This window comes from Momordica charantia (assembly GCF_013281855.1).
Source record: "Momordica charantia cultivar OHB3-1 chromosome 8 unlocalized genomic scaffold, Mcharantia_2.0 BLBB01000008.1, whole genome shotgun sequence".
In the NCBI taxonomy this organism is placed as follows: Eukaryota; Viridiplantae; Streptophyta; class Magnoliopsida; order Cucurbitales; family Cucurbitaceae; genus Momordica; species Momordica charantia.
The window spans coordinates 27,740,762-27,764,770 of record NW_028275166.1 but is presented as its reverse complement, the minus strand read 5'-3'; the positions used below and the strand labels follow the sequence as shown (position 1 = coordinate 27,764,770).

The following is a 24,009-nucleotide window of genomic DNA, read 5'->3' as shown; positions in this document are numbered from 1 at the left end:
TGGGTTGGGGTCAAAAAAAATCATACGATAGTTTTGAATATATTATATATAGAGAGAGGGAGAAAAAAGAAGTTGTTTTGCTGAAATATTATTGTGATGTATAAAAAAGATTAATGTGCATTTTGGTTCTTGTCATTATTATTTTGTCAATGTGCCTTCAAATATATTTAATGTTATAACTTGGCGTGTACGGGAGCTACGTAGGTTAGCTTAGGCAAATATATTGAATGCGTGCTAATATATTATGTGAAAGAATAATAAAGTAAAAATGTCAAAGCAAGCATAGCTCAACAGCAGTTGACATACATCTCCAATCAATCAAAAGGTTGTGAATTCGACCCCTTTAATTCTAATAATAATAATAGTTTTTTTATTTAATTATTGGACTAAAATACAACTTTTGAAATTTCAAAGACCGATTACTTTTTAAAGTTTAAGAATTAAAATACATATTTTAAAATTTTAAAATAAAAAATTGAAATAAATTTAAAAGTTCAAAGGTTAAAATAGGAATTTTTAAAATTTTTAAATCTAAAATTGAAATAAACTTAAAAGTTCAAAAAGGAGTAACATAAGATTTAAATTAACACATTTTAGTTTTATTTGTTTGAGTGCACTAAAATATGAATATTTTATATTTGGATATACACGTAAAATTGATTTTAGATGTATGAATTGTTAGAAAAAATTAATTTATTATATATATTATCTTATACACCATGCATTCTCATTTTGAGAAGATAATTTTTTTTTTATAGAATTTTGAGAAGATAATATGATTATAGAGAAAGCTATAAATTTTCATAAGTTGAGACGGTTTTAACTCGTGACTTTTTATATATATAATGTCTTTATTTAATAAATTTATGGAGAAATAAACTTTGAAATTTTAAATTTTTTTAGTATAATCTTTTTTAATCTAAAACAAGAGGAGATGAGATCACCAAAGAAAAAAAATGGAGTTTTGTTGTTTTGTTTATCTCTAGAATAGATAGTTTTGTGTTATAAGAATTAGGCTAACTACACAATTGAAATTTAAATTTAATTTGATAGGTCGAATATACCTAATCAAATTTGATTAGAAATAGAACCAAATCAAACTAAATTAGTCAATTTTAACACAATTTAAATTGGATAAAATATTTATTACTGTCAATATTTTAGAAATATGTCTATATATATTTGCATAAATTTGAGACCTTGATATTTATCAAATATTTTAATTCTCACGCCTATAGGCGAATTCAATAATGTTTGTTTATTGGTTTTGTTGAGATTTTTTGGACCACTATAATTTTAAGAATAAAAAAAAAGTAGAAAACATTATTTATATTTACATATGATGCTATACTGACTTTGAGGATTGTCCCCTCCAACAGTGTTAAGGTTGAAAAACACCTGGAATATTCCAAAGAACATCACCAAATGTTATCTCAAAAAAATAAAAATAATAATAAAAAAGACCAAATTGAGATGTAAAAGTTGAATGGAACAGATGTGAGAGGATGAATGTTGTAAATATCGATGTCGATGAAAATGTTGAGGTCTCAATTTCATGAAAATGTCGATAAAAATATCGATAGAGATCAAAGTTGATGGATATTTCTAAAAATGTTATCAAATAAAAATTAATAAAATTTATTTAAATTAATCAAGATTTTAAATGTCGATGTCGATGGAAATGTCGAGGTCTTAATTTCATAGAAATATCGATAAAATGTCGATATCGAGGGATATTTCTGTAGAAGTTTGAAAAATTAAAAAAATCGTAAAAAATATTTTAAAAGATTTTCCTATTTCTAAATTAATTAAAAATAATTAATCTTAATATTTTGTATATATTAGTGACATTTTGTTGATATTTTTCATATTCTGTCGATTTTTTTTAGTATATAAAAATGTCGATTTACCCCTCATATCGATATCAACTCCATGAAAACATAGATATGTGGACGTGTCGACAGATATTTAAAACCATGAAATTAACGAATAGTCTTTCTTCCTCACTAAATAAATTAAAAATGATTAATATTAATATTATTTCTACATTGATATTTTATTAATATATTTTTTTTTATATTTTGTCATTTTTTAATAATATTTTTAAAATATCAATTTACTACATGTCGAATGCAATCTTATATGTCGACGGAAATTTAATAATGCAAGAGAATTAGAAAATTGGCAAATGGCATCACAAAGAAAACAGATGTTGAAAAAGGGATGACCCTCTTCCCAATGGCCATTTAAATTTTTATTTATTTATTTATTTTTTCAATTGTATCATCATTCAACTCTTTTTGCATTTCCAAGCCGCCGCATCCACTACCATATAATATATACTTTTATAGTTTAATGAATTGTCACACAACCACCCACATTATCACACACTTTCTTATTCTTTTTTCTCTCTCTTCTTCTCAATGAAATTATATGTCGGGATGTAAGCGGTTTGATTCGGGTTCAGTTTTGTCCAAAACTAATGTTGAAATGGATTTTTTCTAATTAATAAGTGGAACCAAAAAAGAAAAAATGACAAATTGATCACCAAAGTGACCAAAACTGAATTGAGGAGACTTGTTAATGCTGTTTTCCGTGGAGTTCACAGGTAACCTTGCTAACGAGGACGAGCTGTCGAGGTGCTAACAAGTGAACCTGTATAGGGAACAAATACTCCGACGCCCAAGTTAGTTGCGAGCTTGAGTTGTTTAAGTCATTCTCATAGGAAATCGCGTACCTGATCAATGGGGTCGAGTGTCCCTTTTATAGACAGGTGGAGGAGACAAGACCGTTGGGCTATTGCGATTAGCGATTACGGCTGTCGGACCCCAAGTCGGTGGTCAGTCCTGAAGTCGAATTCCTCAAGTGGGTAAGTGTATCTCCCGTTATGTCAGCTCGGTATGGATCAGGTCGGCGGATACTGAATCCGTTCTGATTACTTCGAACTAAGTTCATGCTTACGCGTCTCAAGTTTGATTTTGACCACCAACAATACTAAAATTGATAAAATTTATCTAAAGCAATATGATGGATAATTTTTCAATTTTGTCCAAGTAAAATCACGACGCAATTCGATGTGCGGAAAGAAGTAGAAAAAAAAACGAATGGTTGAAAATCTCTCACATCTACCATCCCACTAAGTCTCTTTGATTTGAACTTTATGAATATGATTGAGTTGTATTACTATTTTGTAAAAGGTTAAACAAGAAGTTGAGAATGGTATTTGAGAGTATACGTAACTTAAATGATTAAAAATCATATTCTAAACTTCAAGTATCGATTAGAAATTAGATATGAGTTTTAGTGACTAAATATGTAACTTTTCATACTTTAAAGACCAAATAAAAATTAAATTCAAATACTAGACACACCCAATTTTAAAAATTCAAAGAATAAATAGAAACCAAGTCAAAAATCTTATAAACTGGAAAATGTTTATGGTGAGTTCTGGAGAAGTCTACGTGTCTTTCGAACACGCTGTCATCGGACGAATGAGTCTACAACAATGATCCTCAACACTAGTGCAGTGTCTTGTTTAATAATCTCCGACGGTCAAATTAATAATCGCGAGAACTATAGTAAAGAATATCTTAAAAAATTAGTGACAGATTTTCACTTGCCCCATAGTCATAGTGGTTCTTCCTTTTTATAGGTGTTTATGACTGACCAGGAAGAACATTTCATACGTAGGTGGTGCTCGTTGTCGTACGAGATTCTAACAGATAGAAAAGGATATTCCTAAAGCGTAGTGGTCGTACTGCCGTTGGCCACCCTATCCCCCTACAAGCCGTGTCATGCCTCCCCTACATAAGAGGCATGCAGCCCTCGTCCTCCTTTGACCGTACGCTCTATATAGTCTGCAATCCCACTACCAACTGTCATCTCTCAAGTCTGACATGTCACCTGTTCAGATTTCACCTCAACAAAACAATATGGTCTGTCTCCATGGATTTTGTTAGTTTGAGTAGAAAGTATACAATTACACCCATTTCCTCCTCTGGGCTAAGCTAGCCTTCTACTTACTTTTGGTATAGAGATTTTGATGAAATAGAATAAATGCATATTGAATATTACCACCAACAAAAGTGAACCATTTTAAACAATCAAAGACCATATCTTTTGAAATATTTCGTTCCCCTTACCTACAGTTAGAAACTCTATATATGCCTCTACTTTATTAATTAATAATTAAGTGAAAGGCATGCTTTGATTTACTCGTTCTTTCTTCAACAAATTAAAGGAATAAGAAGATAAAGTAGAAGGAAAGTAACACAAGGAATACCCAAAGGACCAAATTTTTATTGCTAATCTAAACGTGTAATTTAATGAGTAAGACAATTCTATATTTAATTTATTAGGGTTGGCTATTAAGTAAGTTCAAGATTCGAAATATACTTTTTAAATTCTTTCTGGTACATCAAAATGTATAGAATTGTCAGTTACATTGTTCGGTACTCAATATAATATATTCTAAAGAATTAAAGAAAAAAAGTTTCCATCGAAATTCAAACACACTCGTTTCATTGATTTACATCTCTTGGGGACAAAATTTATGAGACAAATCAAAACCCAAAAAAAAAAAAAAAAAAGATCGTCATAGTTAATTAAGCATGTAATTAATTTATGGAGATCTCAAGAAGGCGAGGGATTCTGATTCTGATCGCCGTCACGTTGCTTTAATGCCGAGCAATTGCAACGCCGTGGGACGTCGGCGGCGGCGGCGGTGGCAGGCGTAGCCAAGAACGTGGGCATGTCGTCTCCGGCCATGATGACCAAGATCTTCGGCTCCATTACAAGCTCCACGTCGGCGGGCGCGGCTGCCGGCGGCTCCTTCTCGGAAGAGTTACCGGAGAAGCGTTTTCGATAGGAGCATGCGAGGACGATCAGAGCTCCGGCGATGAGAAGCATGGTGAGAGATAGGCCGCCGAAGAGGTAAGGGATAGGGGATTTCCATGGGTGGAGCTTGGGGGCGGCGGCGGCCGCGAGTGGTGGTGGTGCAAATGCAGCGGCGAGGTGCCTCATATTTTTGGGTGTGGAAATGGAACAAATGGGATGTGGGATTTTATAGATGAGTTTGGGTTTTAGACTTTCAAGGCGTGTGAGATTACTGAAATACCCTTGTTAGATGGAAAGGAAGATTCTTTTTTGTGATGCCATTGATGCCCTCTTGAGTACCTTTTTTATGGTGGCTTGGCTTCACTTGAGAAAAGAAAAAAAAAAAGTTACTCTTTTAGGCCTTAATAGGTCTTCTCTCATTCAATGTACTTTCATTTTCTTTCATTGGAAGTCAATTTTTCAATTTAATCCGTAACATTTTGATATTTTAACTTGTATATGACACAATTTTGTGTGAATTTATTGACAGCAATTTGGAGGAGGAAAAGGGTCTAAAGGAGAAAAGTTTTTTAGTCCTACTCCAAATTTCTAAGAAATTGATAGAAATTTAATTTTGAGTTTTCTTCCCTGCATGGTTTTATTACTCCTCTCAATTTCCACAAATTAGTTAAATATTATTTCACGTAAGTTTATCATGAGCCAATTTTAATTAATATATTTACCAATCACAAGATTAAACTAGAAAATGTTAAAACATAAGGGACTAAAATGACACTTTTTAAAGTAAGGACTGAATTGAAAAAATTCACGAACATTAAAGGCTAAAATGTATGTTTTTAACCTTTCTTTTTTCAAAAATATACATTGAATGTGAAGTTTATGCATTGTATTTCTAATAGTATATTCATGATGTGAAATTTTTCGAGATGTGGAATCAACATTTAAGTCGGGAGATTTAAATGAAAGTGTAAGAAGACTAGAATGAAATTCAGAAAAATTGTAAGAAGCTTAAAATAACAGTGGATCACTGTTCAAACTCATAGTTTTTTGTACAGCCAAACCTATGTCTGCCAAATCCTCAATTCAAATATGGATTGTGCTTAAGAAGTCGAAACCGCTATAAACATAACTCATATCACAAGCATCTCCTTAACGTTTATCATATAGGATTAGGGTGAGATTCAAACTTACGATTTAAATACCTTGATTATTTGATTTATATTATAAAAACTATATACGGTTATGTGAAGATAAAATTTGTGATTAAGATACATATATAACATCTTGAATGTGATTACAAATTATGATATTAATGAAGGGGATTTTCTTTTAAAATATTAGCTTTAGAAAAACTTATTTTAAAAATACAGTTTCAAGAAACCATTTCAATGAGAAAATGATGGATTTCGTGTAGGGAAGAAAATAATGGCGGTCATGTATATTCTTGGTTACTGTCCTATTTATAATATAAAATTATGGTTTCTTCCCAAACAAACAAAAGAAAAAAATATATATATATATTATATTATATTTGTGTGTGGTTTTTTTAGTTGGACAGTGTTTTTTTAGTTCAACACAATACATGTCCAGGTTGAGATTCAAACCTCTAACCTTTTTTTTTCTTTTTGTTGAATATGAAAAGAGATAGATGGGAAGAAAAATCTCCTATGGATTGAAAAAAACCCGGACAAATAATGATGGTATCTTAGTCCAAAGTGGTATATGCAAGTTAATTTATTAAAGTATCTTTGTCTAAATATATATATATATACACACACATAAAAGTATTACATATACTTATATATATGTGCAAAATAAGTATTACATTGAATATTTTGTTTTGATCTGTGTGGATCAATATTATTACTTTATAAATTGAAATTTGATTGGAAACAGACAATTCATTTAAATTTTAAAACCTAAAAATGGAAAGAAATTAAACAAGACAGCACAAAACTATTCTGTTAAAACCAAAATGTCGAACTCCAAAAAAAAAAAAATCCAAAATATCTCTACAAAAGAAGATTTGATTGACGTGGCAAACGGAAACCACGTCACCCAATTCAATTTTAATACATGTATGTAAAAATGTTTAAGAATTCTTGTGTACCATTTTCGAATTTCATAAGCTAATGAAAATCTTATTTTCATCTTTGATTTATCAAGTAGTCTCAAAATAGAATATTCATATATTCAATCCAATAAATAACTAGATTAAACCAGGCTAATGCATGTTGTGCTAAAAAAAGAACCAGACTAATGCCATTAAATATTGATTTGTTCGAACCGGGTTCAGACCATCTTTTGGACCATGGCCTATTGATGAAACTAAAATCCAGATGAGATGAAACAGCAAGAAGATACAGTGCTTTCAGTATAAGATTATTGAAGAAGCGATTCCCAAATTTCAGTATATAAAAAAGCACAAGGCATTCATTCAGTCGTGGTGCGTTTTAATGTAAAATCTCTGCTCATCAACAGTCCCGGAACAGATATATTATTAACCACGACGAATAACAGAGCAGTTTCGATTAAATTGAAGTACACAAAATGACGGTGAGCAAGATTTAAATCTTCGACTGTTTGGCGATCTTGAACCATTCGGTGTGGAATGATCCCTCCACGTCGATCCTTTCGTATGTGTGAGCACCGAAGTAGTCTCGTTGCGCTTGGACCAGATTAGCAGGCAATCTTTCCCTTCTGTAAGTGTCAAAGTAAGCAAGACTTGAAGACATGCCAGGAGTGCTGATACCGGAGTTGATCGCTAGGCTAACTACTCTTCGCCAAGCGGATTGTCGCTCGATGATCTCCTTAGCGAACTCTGGGTCCACGAGAAGGTTGGCAAGATCAGGATTCCTATCATACGCCTTCTTGATCCGGTCCAAGAAAATGGCTCGGATGATGCAACCACCTTTCCAAATCCGAGCGAGCTCCCCCAGTTTCAATCCCCATCCTTTCTCGATACTCTTAGCACGGATCAGATTCATTCCCTGAGCATAGCTGCATATTTTCGATGCAAAAAGGGCTTGCCTCACATCATTGATCAACTTCTCCTTGTTTACCTTGTGCTCAGTCAAGTTATCATCGAACTTACTTGAGCGAAAGATTCTAGACGCTTCCACCCTCTCCTCTTTCAATCCACTCAGAAATCTTGCATCAAGAGAAGAAGCAATGGTAGGAGCTGCAACAGAGAGCTCAGCAGCTTGCTGAACAGTCCACTTACCAGTGCCCTTCATGCCTGTCTTGTCCAAAACCTTATCAACCAAATGCCCCTCTCGCTTGTCATCCTTAATCCCAAAAATATCTGCAGTGATTTCAATCAAGAAGCTTTGAAGTTCCCCCTTGTTCCATTCCGAGAAAACTGCACGAAGTTCATCGTTTGACAACTTTCCGGCTGACTTCAGTACATCATAGGCCTCGGAGATCAGCTGCATATCACCGTATTCAATTCCGTTATGAACCATCTTAACAAAATTTCCCGATCCTCCCTTTCCAATATATGTCACACAGGGGCCGCTATCAGGAACTTGAGCTGCCACCTTGAGAAGAATGTCTTCGATGTGCTTGTAAGCATCAAAGGATCCTCCAGGCATCAATGAAGGGCCGTTTCGGGCACCCTCTTCGCCACCCGAGACTCCCATCCCGAGGTAAAGAAGACTCAATTCGGTCATTTCCTTCTCTCTCCTCTCAGTGTTCTCATACCACTCATTACCACCATCAATTATACAATCACCTTTCTCCATGTATGCAGAGAGAGTATTTATGGTCTGATCAACCGGTGCCCCTGCCTTAACGAGCATGATGACAACGCGAGGCTTTTGGATTGAATTGATAAAAGATTTGGGATCATGGAAGCCGTATACAGGGAGATTTCCTTCAGCTTTTGCTCGTTCAACAGTCTCGTCAACCTTGGATGTCGTTCGATTATATACAGAAATCGGGAAGCCTTTTTCTGCAATATTGAGAGCCAGATTTTGGCCCATAACAGCCAAGCCAGCAAGACCTATTCGTGTAGGACCAGGCGCCATGCTCTTGCCTGTTTCAAGTAAACTTGTTAGTAAGAACAATTATTTAATTCAAATAACGAAAGAAACCACAAACCATAGAGAATAGGCTTTAAGGAGGCTTATATGAAATGCAAACTAATCAGCAACTGTCAAGTTTTCCAAAATAATTCAATGCACCATCACATCAGACAAGCCCGACTACCCTTGCTTTAGTTTTCACCATGCCAAACGACCATATATCATAATTACTTAACTAAGACATATGAAACAATGACAATGAGCCTACTGTTTGGATCATCAAACAAGCAGATGAACAAATTCAAATGTATATAATCACATTAACATACGAGACAATCAGGAAACAATAGGAACGCATTAATTGATCAAGATCATACTATTGCAAACAAATAAATCATTCAAAAGAAAGCATTGACTAGTACCAAAAATGATGAGAAAAGGGAAACAAACACGTTCAACGATCATTAGGCACAAAAGTTCAAACTATGGCCATGATTAATTTAATCGTTTAATATATGAAAACAAATGAGAAGATAAAATAGCAAGAATTTGAAGGTAAGACGACTAGATGCTCTCGTACCATTTCAAATCATCACTTGGACTTAAGGACACCTAAAATAGTTCAAAGTATATACTATTAGTCCTTGGTATTTCAATTCTTAAAATGTTTTGGTCGTTATAGTTTTGTAACAATTTAGTCTTTATACTTAAAAATCTATATACAACAATTCAGGCCTCGAGTAAAACTTTAGATCTAAAAAAGAAATCTCCCCTATTGAATGAAGTTGACAGACCTCCTACATTCTAAAATCAAATGTGGTCGAATTATCTACCAGATATGAATTAATTGTTGGATTTATAAAGTGTGCAAACAAAGTCCTGGTTAGGCAAAGGAATTAGGCAAAGGAATGATCTATGCTATATAGACGAGGACAATAATCTCTCCATTAGTCCGAGGCTTTTGGGTGAAATCAAAAGCAAATCCGTGACGGTTAAGCCCAAAGCAGACAGTATATAGTGAGACTAAAAATGTGTTAGAGCAAAAACTTAGAGTCTACATTTTAATACATTCTCAAAAAAGCTTGAGCAGCTTGATATACAGTACTGATCTAGAAGTTAAGGCATTGAGTCCAATGAGTTTGAAGGATCGCACAAAACCCAAACTGGAAAACCATAGGATATCTCAAAAACCAAAAAATTACTAACAGAAGATCGCAATTACTTCAGCAGATCAAACACAGAGACCAAGAAGAACAAATAATGAGAATAATAAAAAAGCAGGACATGAATTTTGAAGAACACCCAGAGCAATGGCAACAGTTGTTTCAGAGAAGGATGAAAACAGCCGAAATTCCTTGCAAACCCCAGAGAGATTAAAGATCAATACCTCAAAATTTTGTATCTGATGGTGAAAACGGAGGAAGATTTTGAGGAACTGGGAAATTCCCGCAATGTTTTCTAGATCTCAGTTCTTGGAGGATGGAGAATGAAGATTTTAAGCGCTTGGTAACGCACCTTTTGTACTTCGAATTCGAAGAATGGGTTTCGGTAGGTGGAGGAAAAATATTGAAATTTAAACGAGAAAAAAAAAAATACATATATATATATATCTCTTCACAGGTTAGAGAGACTTCAAATGTCAAATGTGAGAGTGAGTATAACTCGGTAATTAACATATATCTCCAACAAAGTTGTTATAATTTAGGACGATCTAATATTTTTCGGTAGAACTATATTTACAATTCAATTCGGATTCTTAGCCAAATTTTAAAAACAAAAATAATTTATGTATTTTCAACTTTTGTTCCTATTTTTTATTGTTAACACATACCTTTAAGATAAATTTATAACTATATTTAAAAAGTAAATAAATAAAATAAAATTAGTGAATGAAATATCATGTTAAAATTTTGATTGAAATAGGGGAGATAATAATGAAAATTAAATTACCAAAATATCATTTTTTTTTAAATTACAGGAACCAGAACGAACGTTTTGAAAAATATATGAATTAAAATGAACAAAGTTGAGCATAGAGACTAAAATGAATGTTTTGAAAAGTACGGGAATCAAAATAAACTATTTATTATAATAGTTTCCATTTATTTTTATTAATTCATAATACCATTCAACCATGTCAAAAGGTTTTCAGACTCCAAATTTGTTCATTAGAGTAATTAATTTCATTGAAGACTTCGTTAGTAACCAAAGCTAAGTTGATAGAATTTATTTTTCTAGTCTCCCAATGGTAGCAACTTTAGATTACTTGAGACGAGACAAGTAAAAGGTCGTTTGATAACGTTTTTGTTTCTCATTTTATCATTTTCAATTTTTAAAAAATATAAGTATTTGATAATGATTTCTATCTCTCATTTCTCATCTTATTTAGAATTGTTTTCAAAATTGTATACAAATTTTAAAACAACGAAATCAAATTTTTTGTTTTCTTTTTCTGTTTACAATTTTTTTCAAAATATATAGATAACGTTTTCATTTTCTGTTTATGGTAAACAATTCTCTTTCGTTCCCTCCTCTTTGGAATGGAAATTGAAAATGTATCTTTTTTTTTCTGCTCGCTTACTTTTATTTTTCCACTTTTTAATACTTTTTTCCATTTAAATTTCTATTAGTCTCCATCAATTTTTGGTAGGTTTTTAATTTATTTTTACCAAATAAGGAAACTAATCAGTATATCTTTAATATTTTCATTAGAAAAAGAAAATCATCTCTCTTTTATGGGTTTTGTTCATAGGCTTGATTGAATAACGTGAAACACATGCATTTTTAAAGAAAAATATGAAAAGGTAATTATTATTGAATTAAAAAACGTGGGTCTTCTCGATTATATCTTGTCCTTCAACAAATATCTCCTTACTCAATCGACACAAAAAATATATACCAACACCATGTTGTATTATTCACAATTATATTAGAATTGAATGAAGATAAAGTTCGACTAATAATTTTTTAAAAAAATTATAAATATAATATATAATTGGTCACATAATCGTGATTAGCATATCTTTTAATTGGATATAAGATTTTTAACTAAATTGACACATTTTCCTAATCAACGGGTAATTACAAATGCAGTGGACACGGATAATTCTTTTGTAACAAAAAAAATATAAAATATGTAGGTAATCAAATATCTGTCTTATATCTTATTGGGTTAAGTTCATGTATTCTTTGTTATATTATTAATTTACTTTTTTTTTTACCAACATCTTCAAATTTATCAGTTTTTATATATCATTTAGATGATTTCTTCAATCAAGATTTACAAAATTTGTCTGACAATTTACAAGGTAGTCTAATGAAGCTAGGTGTGAATCAATATCATTTAAGGCAAATAGCTTTAAGTAGGAAACAATATCGCGAATCAAATTTTTGGTAACGTTTGAATGATAAATACTGTTATTGTTTTGCTTTGCGACAAATTTTCTTTTAGTATGGACTTGAATCGTATTAGATATTATAAACCTTTTGATAATGCTTTTCTTTGGACTTGAATCGTATTAGATACTATAGACCTTTTGATAATTGCTTTTAAAGAATTGTATTAGATACCATAAACCTTTGATAATTATTTTTTTAAAGAATTGTATTAGATATCATGAATATTTGATAATTGCATATTATTTGTTTTAATGCATGTTATATCTTTGTTATATTATACATACAAAGTTTTATTTCAACTAAAAAATAAGAAACGAGAAACATAATTAATTATCCGGCTATTCCTATTTGGAAACGAATATATTACCAAACGGTTCTTGTTCCACTTTATCATTATTGTCTTATTTATCATATAAAATTTTTACTTTTTAATTTAAAGACAATTTATCATATAAAATTTTTACTTTTTAATTTAAAATTTTTAAATGAAGCAAGAAATTGTTACAAAATCATTTTCTATTTTTTCGTAAGAGAAATTAGAAAGCAAATAATAATAGGAGCCTCAACTAGGTGAGGATTTTAGTATTATCCTTTTATCTCTCGATCTTTTGAAGATGAACCCTCGTAAAGTCCAACGTTCCTATTTTATGTTTTTCATTTTCAATTTTCTTAAGAAATCTAAATATTTTGCAATTAATTATGTTTTTTGTTTCTCTTTTTTTGGAACATTTTCAAAATTGTATAAAAATTTTAAAAACAACCCAAACAAGTTTTTTCTTTCTTATTCCCATTTCTAATTTGTTCCAAAACATAAATAAAAAAAAATTTATTATATCATACTTGAATTCATGGATGTTGGGACCATGCAATTCATTTTTCTTTATTAAAAACGAAGAAACAAAAACATTACCAAACGAGCTCGTATTGTTTTGTTCAATATCCTTTTCCGTTTCTCTTTTTGTTTTTGCAACTCCTTTTCCTGCCAGACAGTTTTCACTCAACATGGCTATATAATGCCTCCTTGAAGGCAAAAAAGTAAGAGTCTAAGACCAACCAATGTTTAAAGAACCTAAAAGCATGACGACTAATATTGAAGCATTTGTTGGTGTAGCATAGAAGCAAAACTACATTGGGTGTCTTCGGTTACGGTTAGCTAAAAGCACGACAGCCTCGAGCTCTTTCCAGTAAGCAAACACGCAATAATGCATTCATGATGCATTTGGCTCAGAAAATATACATGGTAAAAGTGGGGTTCTTAGCCTAGGGAAGAAACAAGAGGGACAGCCTTAGGTTGTTTACAACACTATGGACGTACCGATGTGCGATGGCTTGCACGACCAAGATACGTTCAAGTAAGCATACCACTGGCAAGCATAAACAAGGGTTAAGCCAACAATAGCTACAGAGAGCACTCGTGTGTGGCTTGTGTGAGTGAACATTCAAGGCTCCATTCAGATTTACGAGTTAAGTAAGGTTGATCGATGTCAGAGAATGTTGCCTTAAGTCCGACCAACAGGGTATAAAGACTCGTGAACGAGCATTAAGGTACGATAAGTCTTACAGCTGATTCTAATTGAGGGTAAAAACTTATGGTTCCATATGGTCTAAAAAATTTTGTAGAGTTGTTAGAACATGTTTTCTTGTGTAAGTTTTTACAAGTCAAATGCTCCAAACCTAAATATAACAAACTCATGCTGTAAAAACCTTAAATCAACCAACAATGTTTCAAATTTATAAACCAAATACTCTGCTCATTTCAGCTTAAAGAAAATGCAAATTGTAGATCATGCATGCATAATGCAGAAATGAACTCAGTACCATTTCAAAAACATAATTCAGCAATCTCACAAGATCAATAACACCAAGTTTTGATACCTTGAATTATAAATACTATGTAAGAACTTCAATATCACATACCGTCTTTTGTCTCTACAGCAAGTTATACCAGTAGAAAAGATCAGCATATTATAAACGCGTAAGAACGGCTATGTCATGTATCATCTTTTGTCTCAATTGTTAGTCATAGTCACAGGCAGAAAAGATGCAGAAGTTAAAGGGAAAAAGAAATCATGTTTCTAAATCATCCAATTTCACTGGTGATAGAATCCTTGCTTGAAACACTGGAGCCTATTCAGCATTAAATTGAATTACCAGTAACATTCATGTAATTTAAGATATGAAAGATTGGGCTATATTACAAAGCTTTGCTCCAAACATAACAGCTGATGTGAAACTCAAAACTTTAAGCAATATCATTGACTCGTGAAATAAAAACTACAAGAAACTAATTTTTTTCTTGTACCTGATTGGTGACAGAGCGGCTACACGCTCATCTAAAGTCCAAAATTGCACACCTGCACAAATTCCATATCACTGTCCAAATATTTAGTCCAAAAACTTTTATACTGGTTCATCGCAATGTCAAGCCAAGGTTTCATGTTGCCATTGTAATGAATGACTGCAGCATTGTTGATAGCGTCCATGCTAATACTGGGATTGTAACCAAGACCAAGAACATGCCATGATCTGTCCAGCGACTTCGTTTTTGAGTAGAAGGTGATCAGACCAGGTGGAAGAGTTCCCCTACTCCATAAAGATCCGTCCTCGTTCTAATCAAATAATTGAAGGGATGGTTTAGTAAGTTACTACTGCTAAACTAATTAAAAGCTAATATCACTTTCAGAAACATGATAAAGAATAAGGCAATCAAAAGGGATAAGATAAACAAGTGAAATCTCAAATTATTCGTGCAAAGCAAAATACTAACCAAGTTCTGCCAATAATTGTACTCTTCCGTACATTTCTCACTTCTCCAAGCATCAAGATCAAATATATTAATCCCAAAAGACCAGGCACATGACTTGGGATTAAACTTCTCCTTAATTAGAGGGTTCGAGAAATTTAAATAATGAGTGAATCGATGGAAGGCCCCGAAGCAAGTCTCCACTGCACCATTTACCCTCCCATCCAAATCTATCTTCCACAATCCTGTTATGTCTTTTTGAACAACCACATCATCTTCCAGAAATACGATTTTCTGCAACTTAGGGAACATTTCAGGCAAATAAAACCGAAGGTGATTGAGCACGGACGCATCCTTAGGGCTCTTAAATTTCATTGCATTGTCAGCTCGATTTTCAGAGGAAGGCTTTTGTGAGTTCACCCACTCTTGTTGCCTTAATAATGGCACATATGATGAGTTCAAGAAGGTAAAATCTCCCACAGCCTTTATTTCAATACGAGCTCCTCTTTCCACTGGCCTCATCTTAAACCAGACCTTCATTGCTGCAAGATTCATCCTATCTGTAACAATATGGAAAACATGTTTCCATGGTTCTTCAGCATTGTTCACCACAGATCTCACGACAACGGATACCGCAATGATATTATCAGAGAAAATTGCATAATGGTACAGACTTGGATCCTCAAACTCAGCCTCAGGTTCATCATCAGTATACTTCTCCGGGTTCGAAATCTTCTCCCCCACAAGCCTCATCGACAAGCAATGCAAGCTTTTTGGTATTGACCTTGCAGCAATTGAGCTTGCAAATGCCCCATTCTTCTTTGCTTTGACAAGCAACTCATTAACCGCGAAAATTGTGTCTTTCAACTTCTGAATTTTCAACTGATTATCGTAATTCTCCTTCGACTCTGCTATCATCATCCTAGCAGTCTTCACCCTATCCTTCACCTCCTTCTCAAATTGCCTCATCACATCCTCATCCAGCGGACCGGTCGAATCAAGCAACCTTCCACGGTAAAGCGGCTTCATCTGAATATCCGAGAAATTTTGCGCCAAATCATCAAACATCTTCAATTGCTTAGACATCTCAAGCTTGAGCTTCCTTGCATACGCAGCATAAGCATTAACAAGGGTGATGTGATCACTCGCTTGCTTATATATCAAATCCAAACGAGTTTTCAATGGATCAGAATTTAGAGTCAGATACGTTCGTCTCATATAAGCATTTCCTGTAGTAGGAAGGGCCTGCACCAAAACATCCTAAAAATCACTTAAATCCATTTCCAAAAAAAAAAAAAAAAAAAACCCACACAGATTCCATTTCTCACTACACAAATCTGTTCAATCGAGACATTACTAATTGGGTCTCATCCAAAACCAAAGTTACGAAGTGGGGTTCTACTAAATCCAGTTCCAGACATTGCTAAGCCAATTTCCACTCGATTAAGAAGAGAAAACAAGCAAATGAGAGAAGAAATGAGGGAAAAGAGAGGAGAGAATTACAGAATCGTGGTGCGGCGTCGAGGGATTCGTGGTGAAGATGACTGAAAGAGTGGCAATGAAGAGAAGCGAAAACAGAGCCGAAATGAAGATCCGGTAGGAGAAGAAGCTCCGTAGATTGAACCCGCCGAACCCTGCCCCTGTTCGGCTTCCCCGGACGGCAACCGCCATGGCTCGAGCTCCTCGAGTGAAGCAGATTCAGCTTGATTTTGTAAGTAGCTTCGACGAAAATAGGAGAGCAACAAGATCTGAAATCTGAAATCTGAAATTGTTGAATCAAATCAAGTGGGAAAAGGGATCAAAAGGATTTGTTTGTAGCCCAATTTCTTAAATTAATTCCAGAGTTTTGTGGGATTATTATTATTTTTAAAAAGGTGATTTTTTTCGTCGGTGGGTTGGATTTGGAAGTAGCCAAAATAAAGATATCCGCGTTTTGCCGTCTAGCGAGTAGACAGAAGGACGCATTCTATCATGCTCCAAAACAGAAGGTCATGTTTCGATTTGCTAAATTTGATTATTTGGGCCTATTTCATTTTTTTCCTAAATTTATTAAATATGAATGTTCATGAAAATGTAAATGTCTCAATTTTACGAAGATGTACATATCTCAATTTTATGAAAATGTGAAAGAAAATAACAATAAAATATCGATAGATATTTTTATAAATATTGTAAAAATAAAAATTCATAACGAAGGTTTCACAATTTTTAAAAAAACTAAAAATTATTAGTATTAATATAAACACATTTTTAAATACTTTTATCATTTTTTCTATGCTATAGAAATTTTTATTAATCCATCAGGTTGATGTAGAATTTCATTGGACATTAATGTCGATATTATTCACAAAAATTTGGTATCATGAGTATGTGTAAATATTTATCTAGTCATCAATCTACATTAAATTCATAAACTATGGTATATATTTCTACCTTGCTTTGTATGATCTAATAGCATATATTTGAATTTGAGTATTAGAAATAAATTAATTAATCATATTAGAGAGGGCCTTGAACATAAATATAAAAGAATAAGGGAAATTGTATTGGGTAGCTAAACTTTTATACATGTTTACAAAAATGTCAACCACTTTTATATTTTGCAAATATGGTAAAATATTTGAATTTTCGAATTTTTATTATTCCAGCTTTACCCTTATGATATCTTATATATACCCGGACGGATATCAGATATACGCCCGATGGATGTATATCTGATATACGTCCGATATATCTCTGATATACTTTCGATCTACATCTGATGTATCTCTGATATACATCAAATGTACATATTATACATCTAATATACATCTGATGTACCTCTAATTTATAATATACTAAATATATTTGTAATGATATACCTATGTATATCTTATTTGATATATATCTGATGTATCTCTAATGTACATTCGATATATATCAGTGACATATTAAATATATTTGTAATTGATATATGATATACATCAGTAGATATTAGTAGATCATAGATGCATCAATGTTAGATATCAGTAGATCTCATGGTTATATCAATGGTAAATTAGAGACATATTAAGCATATATCATAGATGCATAAAGATATATTAGTGGTAAATCATATAATCATATGAGAAGTTATATTAGTAGATACCACAGTTATATCAGTGGTAAATTAAAGACATATCAAGTATATATTACAGATATATAAGTCAGCATGTTAAATCAATGGTAAATTATATAATCATATAAGAACCTGTATCAGTAGAAATCATAGTTATATCATACGTATATCAGTGGTAAACCATATTAAAAGTTATATTAGTAGATATCATAGATATATTAGAAGTAAATCAATTGTATATCAGTATTATATCAGTGGTATATCAAAGACATATCAATAATATATTACACATATATTAGTGGTAAATCAATAAATAGTAAATAATATAATCATATAAGAAACTATATTAGTAGATATCATAGTTATATCAATGATATATCAGTCGTAAATCAGATGTATATCAAGTATATATCAAATATATATATACCAATGTTATATCAATGGTATATCAATGCTACTAGGGTAAATTTGACATTTTATTATTTGACCTCCGATTTTTCTAAAAATTTTGCTAAATTTGCAAATCTAAAATGTAGATGCTAGATTTGTTATTTCCTTAAATTTTCTTGCCATATTTGTAACTGTCCCAAAGAATAACTGAATTAATAGTTTTTTTTAGTAATAACTGAATTAATAGTTAAATTAAAATAAAAAAGGTTTTGGACATTAAAATACTTATTAGCAAATAATAATTAATTAGAAATGAGATATAATATTTGTAATGAATAAATTACAATTCTAAAAAAACAAGAAAAGGGATATAAGAAGTTCGTTATGTTCCTCTGTGCATCTCTGTGATGGGTAAATCCACATGAAAAAGGGGCCAACATATCGAGGATCCTCGGACTGAAGTAAGGAAGCGAGCATTCGCGTACACGTTTACTTCGATAAACATTGGTTTAATGCAACATTCGGTGTGTACTTCCCACCTTTGGTGTTTCAGTCACTTTTCAATGGCTCCCTTAATTATGTGCGAGGAATTTCCCTCGTCGAGTAATGGGAATTCTCCCGTTCCCTGGTCAAAGACTTGGTTGGATGAGGGATCTACTCCACGAGGAGCGGTATAGACGTAGATGATATCATCACGACCTCTCTTTTCGTACCGCTAGGGATGCTTAACGCCACCTCGCCAACTGGCGTTACCTGCGCTTTCGTGTCTCTCAGTGTGCTCAGCACCCTCGTATACTAGGTATGCTCATGAAGTTCTAGTAACCACTTCCCAGAAAGAGTCTTTGTCCAATTCCATCCAGAACAGGGAGTTCTCATTTTCAATGGAGGCCAATTTACGAGCGAGGAATTTCATATCCCCACCCGTTCCACCAAAAAAGCAATCTTGGACCCTCTTGGCTGCGCTGTGCTTGGATGCACTTGTATTCCACACGCCAGCGATGAGATGAAAACCGCCCCCATTCAATGGTTCCCGTGCCACCACAATGGCATGGCATCGAAAGAGTGACCGAACCTGTCCCTGACCAGCTCGTGAGTAGCATCCCGGGTTGGCACAGCGTAGCGTCAAAAGCAGGTATTTTTTATTGCCCCGCTGACCTTTTCTAGGCCTCCTTCCTGCAGAACTGGATTGTCGATATCGGGGGAGAGAGGAGTGGGGTACGCTCACTTCTGCATCTACTCCACGAAGGCGACCCGTGGAAATACATAGGTTTCTTACTCGTGCAAAGGAACTCTTTCTTGGCAATTTGGACAACTTTTCACGATGTTTGGATCTTGACCTATCATTTGTTCAATTTGGTTGATCTGATACTTAGTTAACTCTTTGATCTTTATGTTCCCACTAATACCTAATCGATAACGAACCTGAATGGCTTTTTTAGGTCCAATTCCATCAATTTTTGTTGAGGCAATTCTTACTTGTTTATCGGCAACTGATCTAGCTCCTCTCTGTACCAAATAATACTTTTCGTTATGCAGGATATTTTAGAGGTGGGTTGGGCAATCCATTTCTGAGAAAAAAGAAGAAATGAGGGAGAAACTAGTGATGATTGCCATGAATGCAGCCTTCAAGGACGTGTACAAGGTCTTTGCCGATTCCTATTAACATGGTGCACCTCTCAGTAGAGGGGCCCGTGAAATGCGCGAAACTTCGATTGGTGGAAGCCAGTCTATGAAGATTCTCCCTTTTCTTACGTGCAATTCCCCTATTTCGGTAAGCATCCAGTATCTCAGCAAATGAAAAGTGGGAATGCTGTCACTAGAACGGACCACACAAAGAGGGGTGATCTATGCATAGTCATTCTGGAAACGTATGTTGATTGAACTAATAGGTTCTGGGTGAGGGCTTAAAGACCCTAATTTACATAGCCTTCCTGGACACATATTTTTCCTCGGGGCGGGCAGATTTTCCTATAAAAAAAGAAATAGGAAGGAGATTCGGGCCTTTTTGGGGGGAAGGCAGGCGAACCGCGCACACTAAAAAAAAAAGAAGATCTCCATTTTTTTCTATCACACGTAGAATTTTCATTTTATTTTTTCTTTTGAAACCCCTTACCTTATCAGTCATAAGGCAAGTTTTTGGTATCAGGCTTCCCTTAAGGTGACACCGAAGGTCTACCTCCTTTAGTAGCTCGGTATCGGGAATCAATGAGTTTTTCAACACCCAAAGGTAGCCGCACAAGCCTAAGAGAGAGTGTAGGGGGTGCAAGTTCCTTCATTATTTTAGCAAAACCGATAGAATGAACGAAATACAAACAGTTAACATAATATAGTCATAGATCTTAAGTTGTAACTTGATCATGAACGAATTTGTTGATGTTGCACCCATGAAGTATGGAAAGTGCCAAACATTGGGAACTACCCGGGGAAGAGTTAGGAATAGGAATAAGGAGAAGCGAGAACCACTTAAATAGAGGAATCGATTCTATTTCGTCCTTTGTTCTCCATAACAACTGGGGATCAAAAAGCACCAAATTTGATGACTTATTAAGGGAAAGACGAGAATTAGGAATTCCTCTTCCAACTCGTCCCGGAATGGGCGTTATGGCAAAGAACAAGAAGAAAACAAAAGGAGAAATTTGTCTAATAGTAACAAATGGTGCCTCCACAGGTTGACTCACGGTAGCACCTAGTGTGGTCAGCATCAATCGTGTTCAGGTCACGAAGCTTACACTAATTCACATTGGTTCATCCAACTATGCCCCGGGCCTTTTGCTCTTCTAACGCTCACGTAGCGGATCTCTATCTCTCTCTAGAGGTAATAGTATCGTGCGCCTTCGAAGTAACATCAGGGAAATTTCTTGGGGACTTGTCGAGTCTACGAAGCTTTGCTTCTTGTAGTCAGCCCGTAATGTCTCCCTTCATTTGCTTGCCTCCTTCCAGCTCATAATGCCTAATGCCTATTTTATCTATTTCTAGAAGCTAACCCTTCGGGTCTCGCTTCTGGCGCAGGGAGCCAAGCATTCTGCCAGACGTCCCGACTGTGATTGAGAATGAGCCGAGCGAGGGGGAGAGATGGAAGGCCTCTCCTTTTGAACCTTTGATTCCCCCTTTTTCATTTCGCCGTTGAAGCTATTCCCTGCTTTGTCTTTTCCGTGATGTCAGGAGCTACACTTGACTCTGCATTCGCTGGACGGCCAGTATTGATGGGAGTGTAGGAGAAACCTCCTACAGGAACGGGGTCTCGAAATTGGCCGCAGCGATGGAATCTGGGACAGAGGACTCGTAGTATCTCTCTAGATCTGACAAAAGCGAAAGACCTCCTAACGTAATTCGAATGGGGGCAGACCTGACCACTGAGCCTCTGTGGTTGCGAGCTGGAGCTGCCATAGCTTATGGCTAGAGCCATGGGGGGCCCCAGCAGAGAGAACAGTAAGGATAACGAGCGCAGAGCCCGCCAAGCAGGCGGCAGGAGCAGCGGGCAAGTGCTTGGTAGGCCAACAGCCCAGTGAACCGGGCGGGGCACTCGACGAAAGGGGGGCACACTGAGCAAGTACGAGAAATTGGCCCCGCTCCGTTTGTGACGGATTGGCCGGCCATACGGATAAGGAAGTCCAAGAAGTTTTTTCTTTGTGGAGGTTTCACATCACTCTATGAAACAAAGCCAAGCCTTTTCCGCCCGCCTTCCATCCCGTGTTTCCCTGTATAGCTGCTGGGAAGCATAAAGATCGATCAATGTCCAGATTGCAACGCATTAAGATGTCAATGCCCAGTAGTGAATGTGTTCCCCGGTTCCAACGGTGGCAGCTGTGGAATCAGCTATTGGGTTAGCCATTTTCGTTATTACTTTCCGAGTCCGAGGGACTATTGCTGTAGAATTTATTAATAGCATTCAAGGTTAAACATGACTCCTAGAGAATTACCAAAATACAAAGTTCTCTTCTCGAAGGAGCTGTTTTCAAAAAAGAAAAAAAGAGCAAGAGCTGCATTAGGCATTGGAAAGGTGCTTAATTCCAAGAGCGCTTTTAGGCTTGAAGAGCGGGAGAGGGAAGCATACGTAGGACAGTAGGCCCGAAAGCGGGACGTGTTAAAGCAATAAATATCATAAATCTCAGACGAGAGGTAGATCCACCTGCGAAAAAATGTGCTATTTCATAGGGGCGGAATGATACCTTACTTAAAATAAGGAATTAGTGGAATATGCCTAAAAGAAAATAGAGGAGCGAGGCGGACATCGGCACGTGCGGGGAGGGTAGCGCAGGCTGGTAAGAACCTTCTCAAGTAGGAAGTTTTTCCTAAAAATGACTTAAACTCTTTTGCTGAGGTTGGCTCTGGCATATCGAGCACAGCTTTTGTTTTAGCTGGGTCTACATTCGTGCCTTGTCGATTCACCAAATAACTAAGAAATTTCCCTGATGTTACCTCGAAGGCGCACGATACTATTACCTAGGGGGTTCATCTTCAACTGAGATTTTCTTGATCTTTCAAGAACCAGCGAGGCACTCGACGAAAGGGGGGCACACTGAGCAAGTACGAGAAATTGGCCCCGCTCCGCTTTATTAAAAGTAAGGACCACTATGGGAGGTCAAACCAAGGACCTATGCAAGCTGGGGCTCGTCCCCGGTCAATATTGGATCAAACAATAGGGGGTTGTAGCACTGACCTCTTTTTTTATTGATTCAATACAATTAGGGGAAAAGATCGTACAGTTCCCTACTGAGACAAGAGAAAGTCTCAACGGATGACGTCCGAAGAACGCTCGACCGAAGGAATGAGTCACAAGGTGAATTGTAAGCCCCAACGTCAGAGGAACTCTTTCCAGGTCTAGTGCTGAAGCAGAGTACAAGGTACTCACTCTTACTACCTCTAAACTTTTATGGCTTTCTTACATGCTACGCGATCGGGGCAAAAATGAAAGGTTTAGGCCATTGCTTTCTCAAAATTTAGGTCATTAATTTTTTGTTCTCTCCCGAAGCCATTACAATTCTCAAATTAAAAACAGGCTTAAATATTGTAATAATATAAATCAATCAATAATAATAATCTCCATTATTTAAATTATCAAATATAAGTGTCAATTATTATCGAGCCGAGCCAAACTTATATTAACGAAGGTTGTATGCCTTATTTATCATTCTAAATGGAATTTCTAGAGAAAATAACTCCAATTTCACTTAATTTGCATAATTTTTATAGAATGTGTATTTGAGTTTATATCTTTAATGTTGTATTAAATTTTATTTTAAAGAGTACAACATTATTTAACTTAGAATAATATAATTTAATAAATGAAAACATTAGCTATTTCATTTATAAACGTAGGTTTGAATCTTCTTGAATTTTAAACTTAATAGACTACGGGCAATAATGTATTATTAACTATGAAACCAGTACTTTCAATTTCGTTTTTAATATTTTAGATTTTTCAATTTCGTCCCTTATTTCTCGAAATATGGATTAATGGAAGTTTAACTCCTAAAAAAGTACTTCATGGAACCTCTCCCAATTTGACTGATATATTT

At 34.7% G+C, this 24,009-nt stretch overlaps 3 protein-coding genes across 4 annotated transcripts; all 3 read right to left on the bottom strand.

The window, feature by feature from the left end:
- Positions 1-4,632: 4,632 nt before the first annotated feature.
- LOC148209884 (protein GLUTAMINE DUMPER 6-like) lies at positions 4,633-5,022 on the bottom strand. The gene has a single exon (XM_088127018.1). It carries the CDS (start codon positions 5,020-5,022, stop codon positions 4,633-4,635), a length of 390 nt encoding a protein of 129 aa, XP_087983144.1.
- A 2,196-nt stretch (positions 5,023-7,218) lies between these two features.
- Positions 7,219-10,427, bottom strand: LOC111022201 (6-phosphogluconate dehydrogenase, decarboxylating 2). Its single transcript, XM_022299374.2, has 2 exons — positions 10,249-10,427; positions 7,219-8,872 (listed from the first exon to the last, which is right to left on the bottom strand). Exon 2 carries the CDS (start codon positions 8,862-8,864, stop codon positions 7,404-7,406), a length of 1,461 nt encoding a protein of 486 aa, XP_022155066.1. The 5' UTR covers positions 8,865-8,872; positions 10,249-10,427; the 3' UTR covers positions 7,219-7,403.
- Positions 10,428-14,310: 3,883 nt separating this feature from the next.
- Positions 14,311-16,901, bottom strand: GAUT9 (galacturonosyltransferase 9). 2 transcript variants are annotated; one of them, XM_022299379.2, is made up of 3 exons: positions 16,507-16,901; positions 15,028-16,263; positions 14,311-14,869 (listed from the first exon to the last, which is right to left on the bottom strand). In XM_022299379.2, the coding sequence occupies exons 1-3, from the start codon at positions 16,672-16,674 to the stop codon at positions 14,594-14,596; spliced, it is 1,680 nt and encodes a 559-aa protein (XP_022155071.1). In that variant the 5' UTR covers positions 16,675-16,901; the 3' UTR covers positions 14,311-14,593. The 2 variants fall into 2 exon arrangements, with proteins under 2 accessions (XP_022155071.1, XP_022155072.1); XM_022299380.2 differs by having other exon boundaries at positions 15,028-16,248; positions 16,507-16,899.
- Between the last annotated feature and the right edge of the window lie 7,108 nt (positions 16,902-24,009).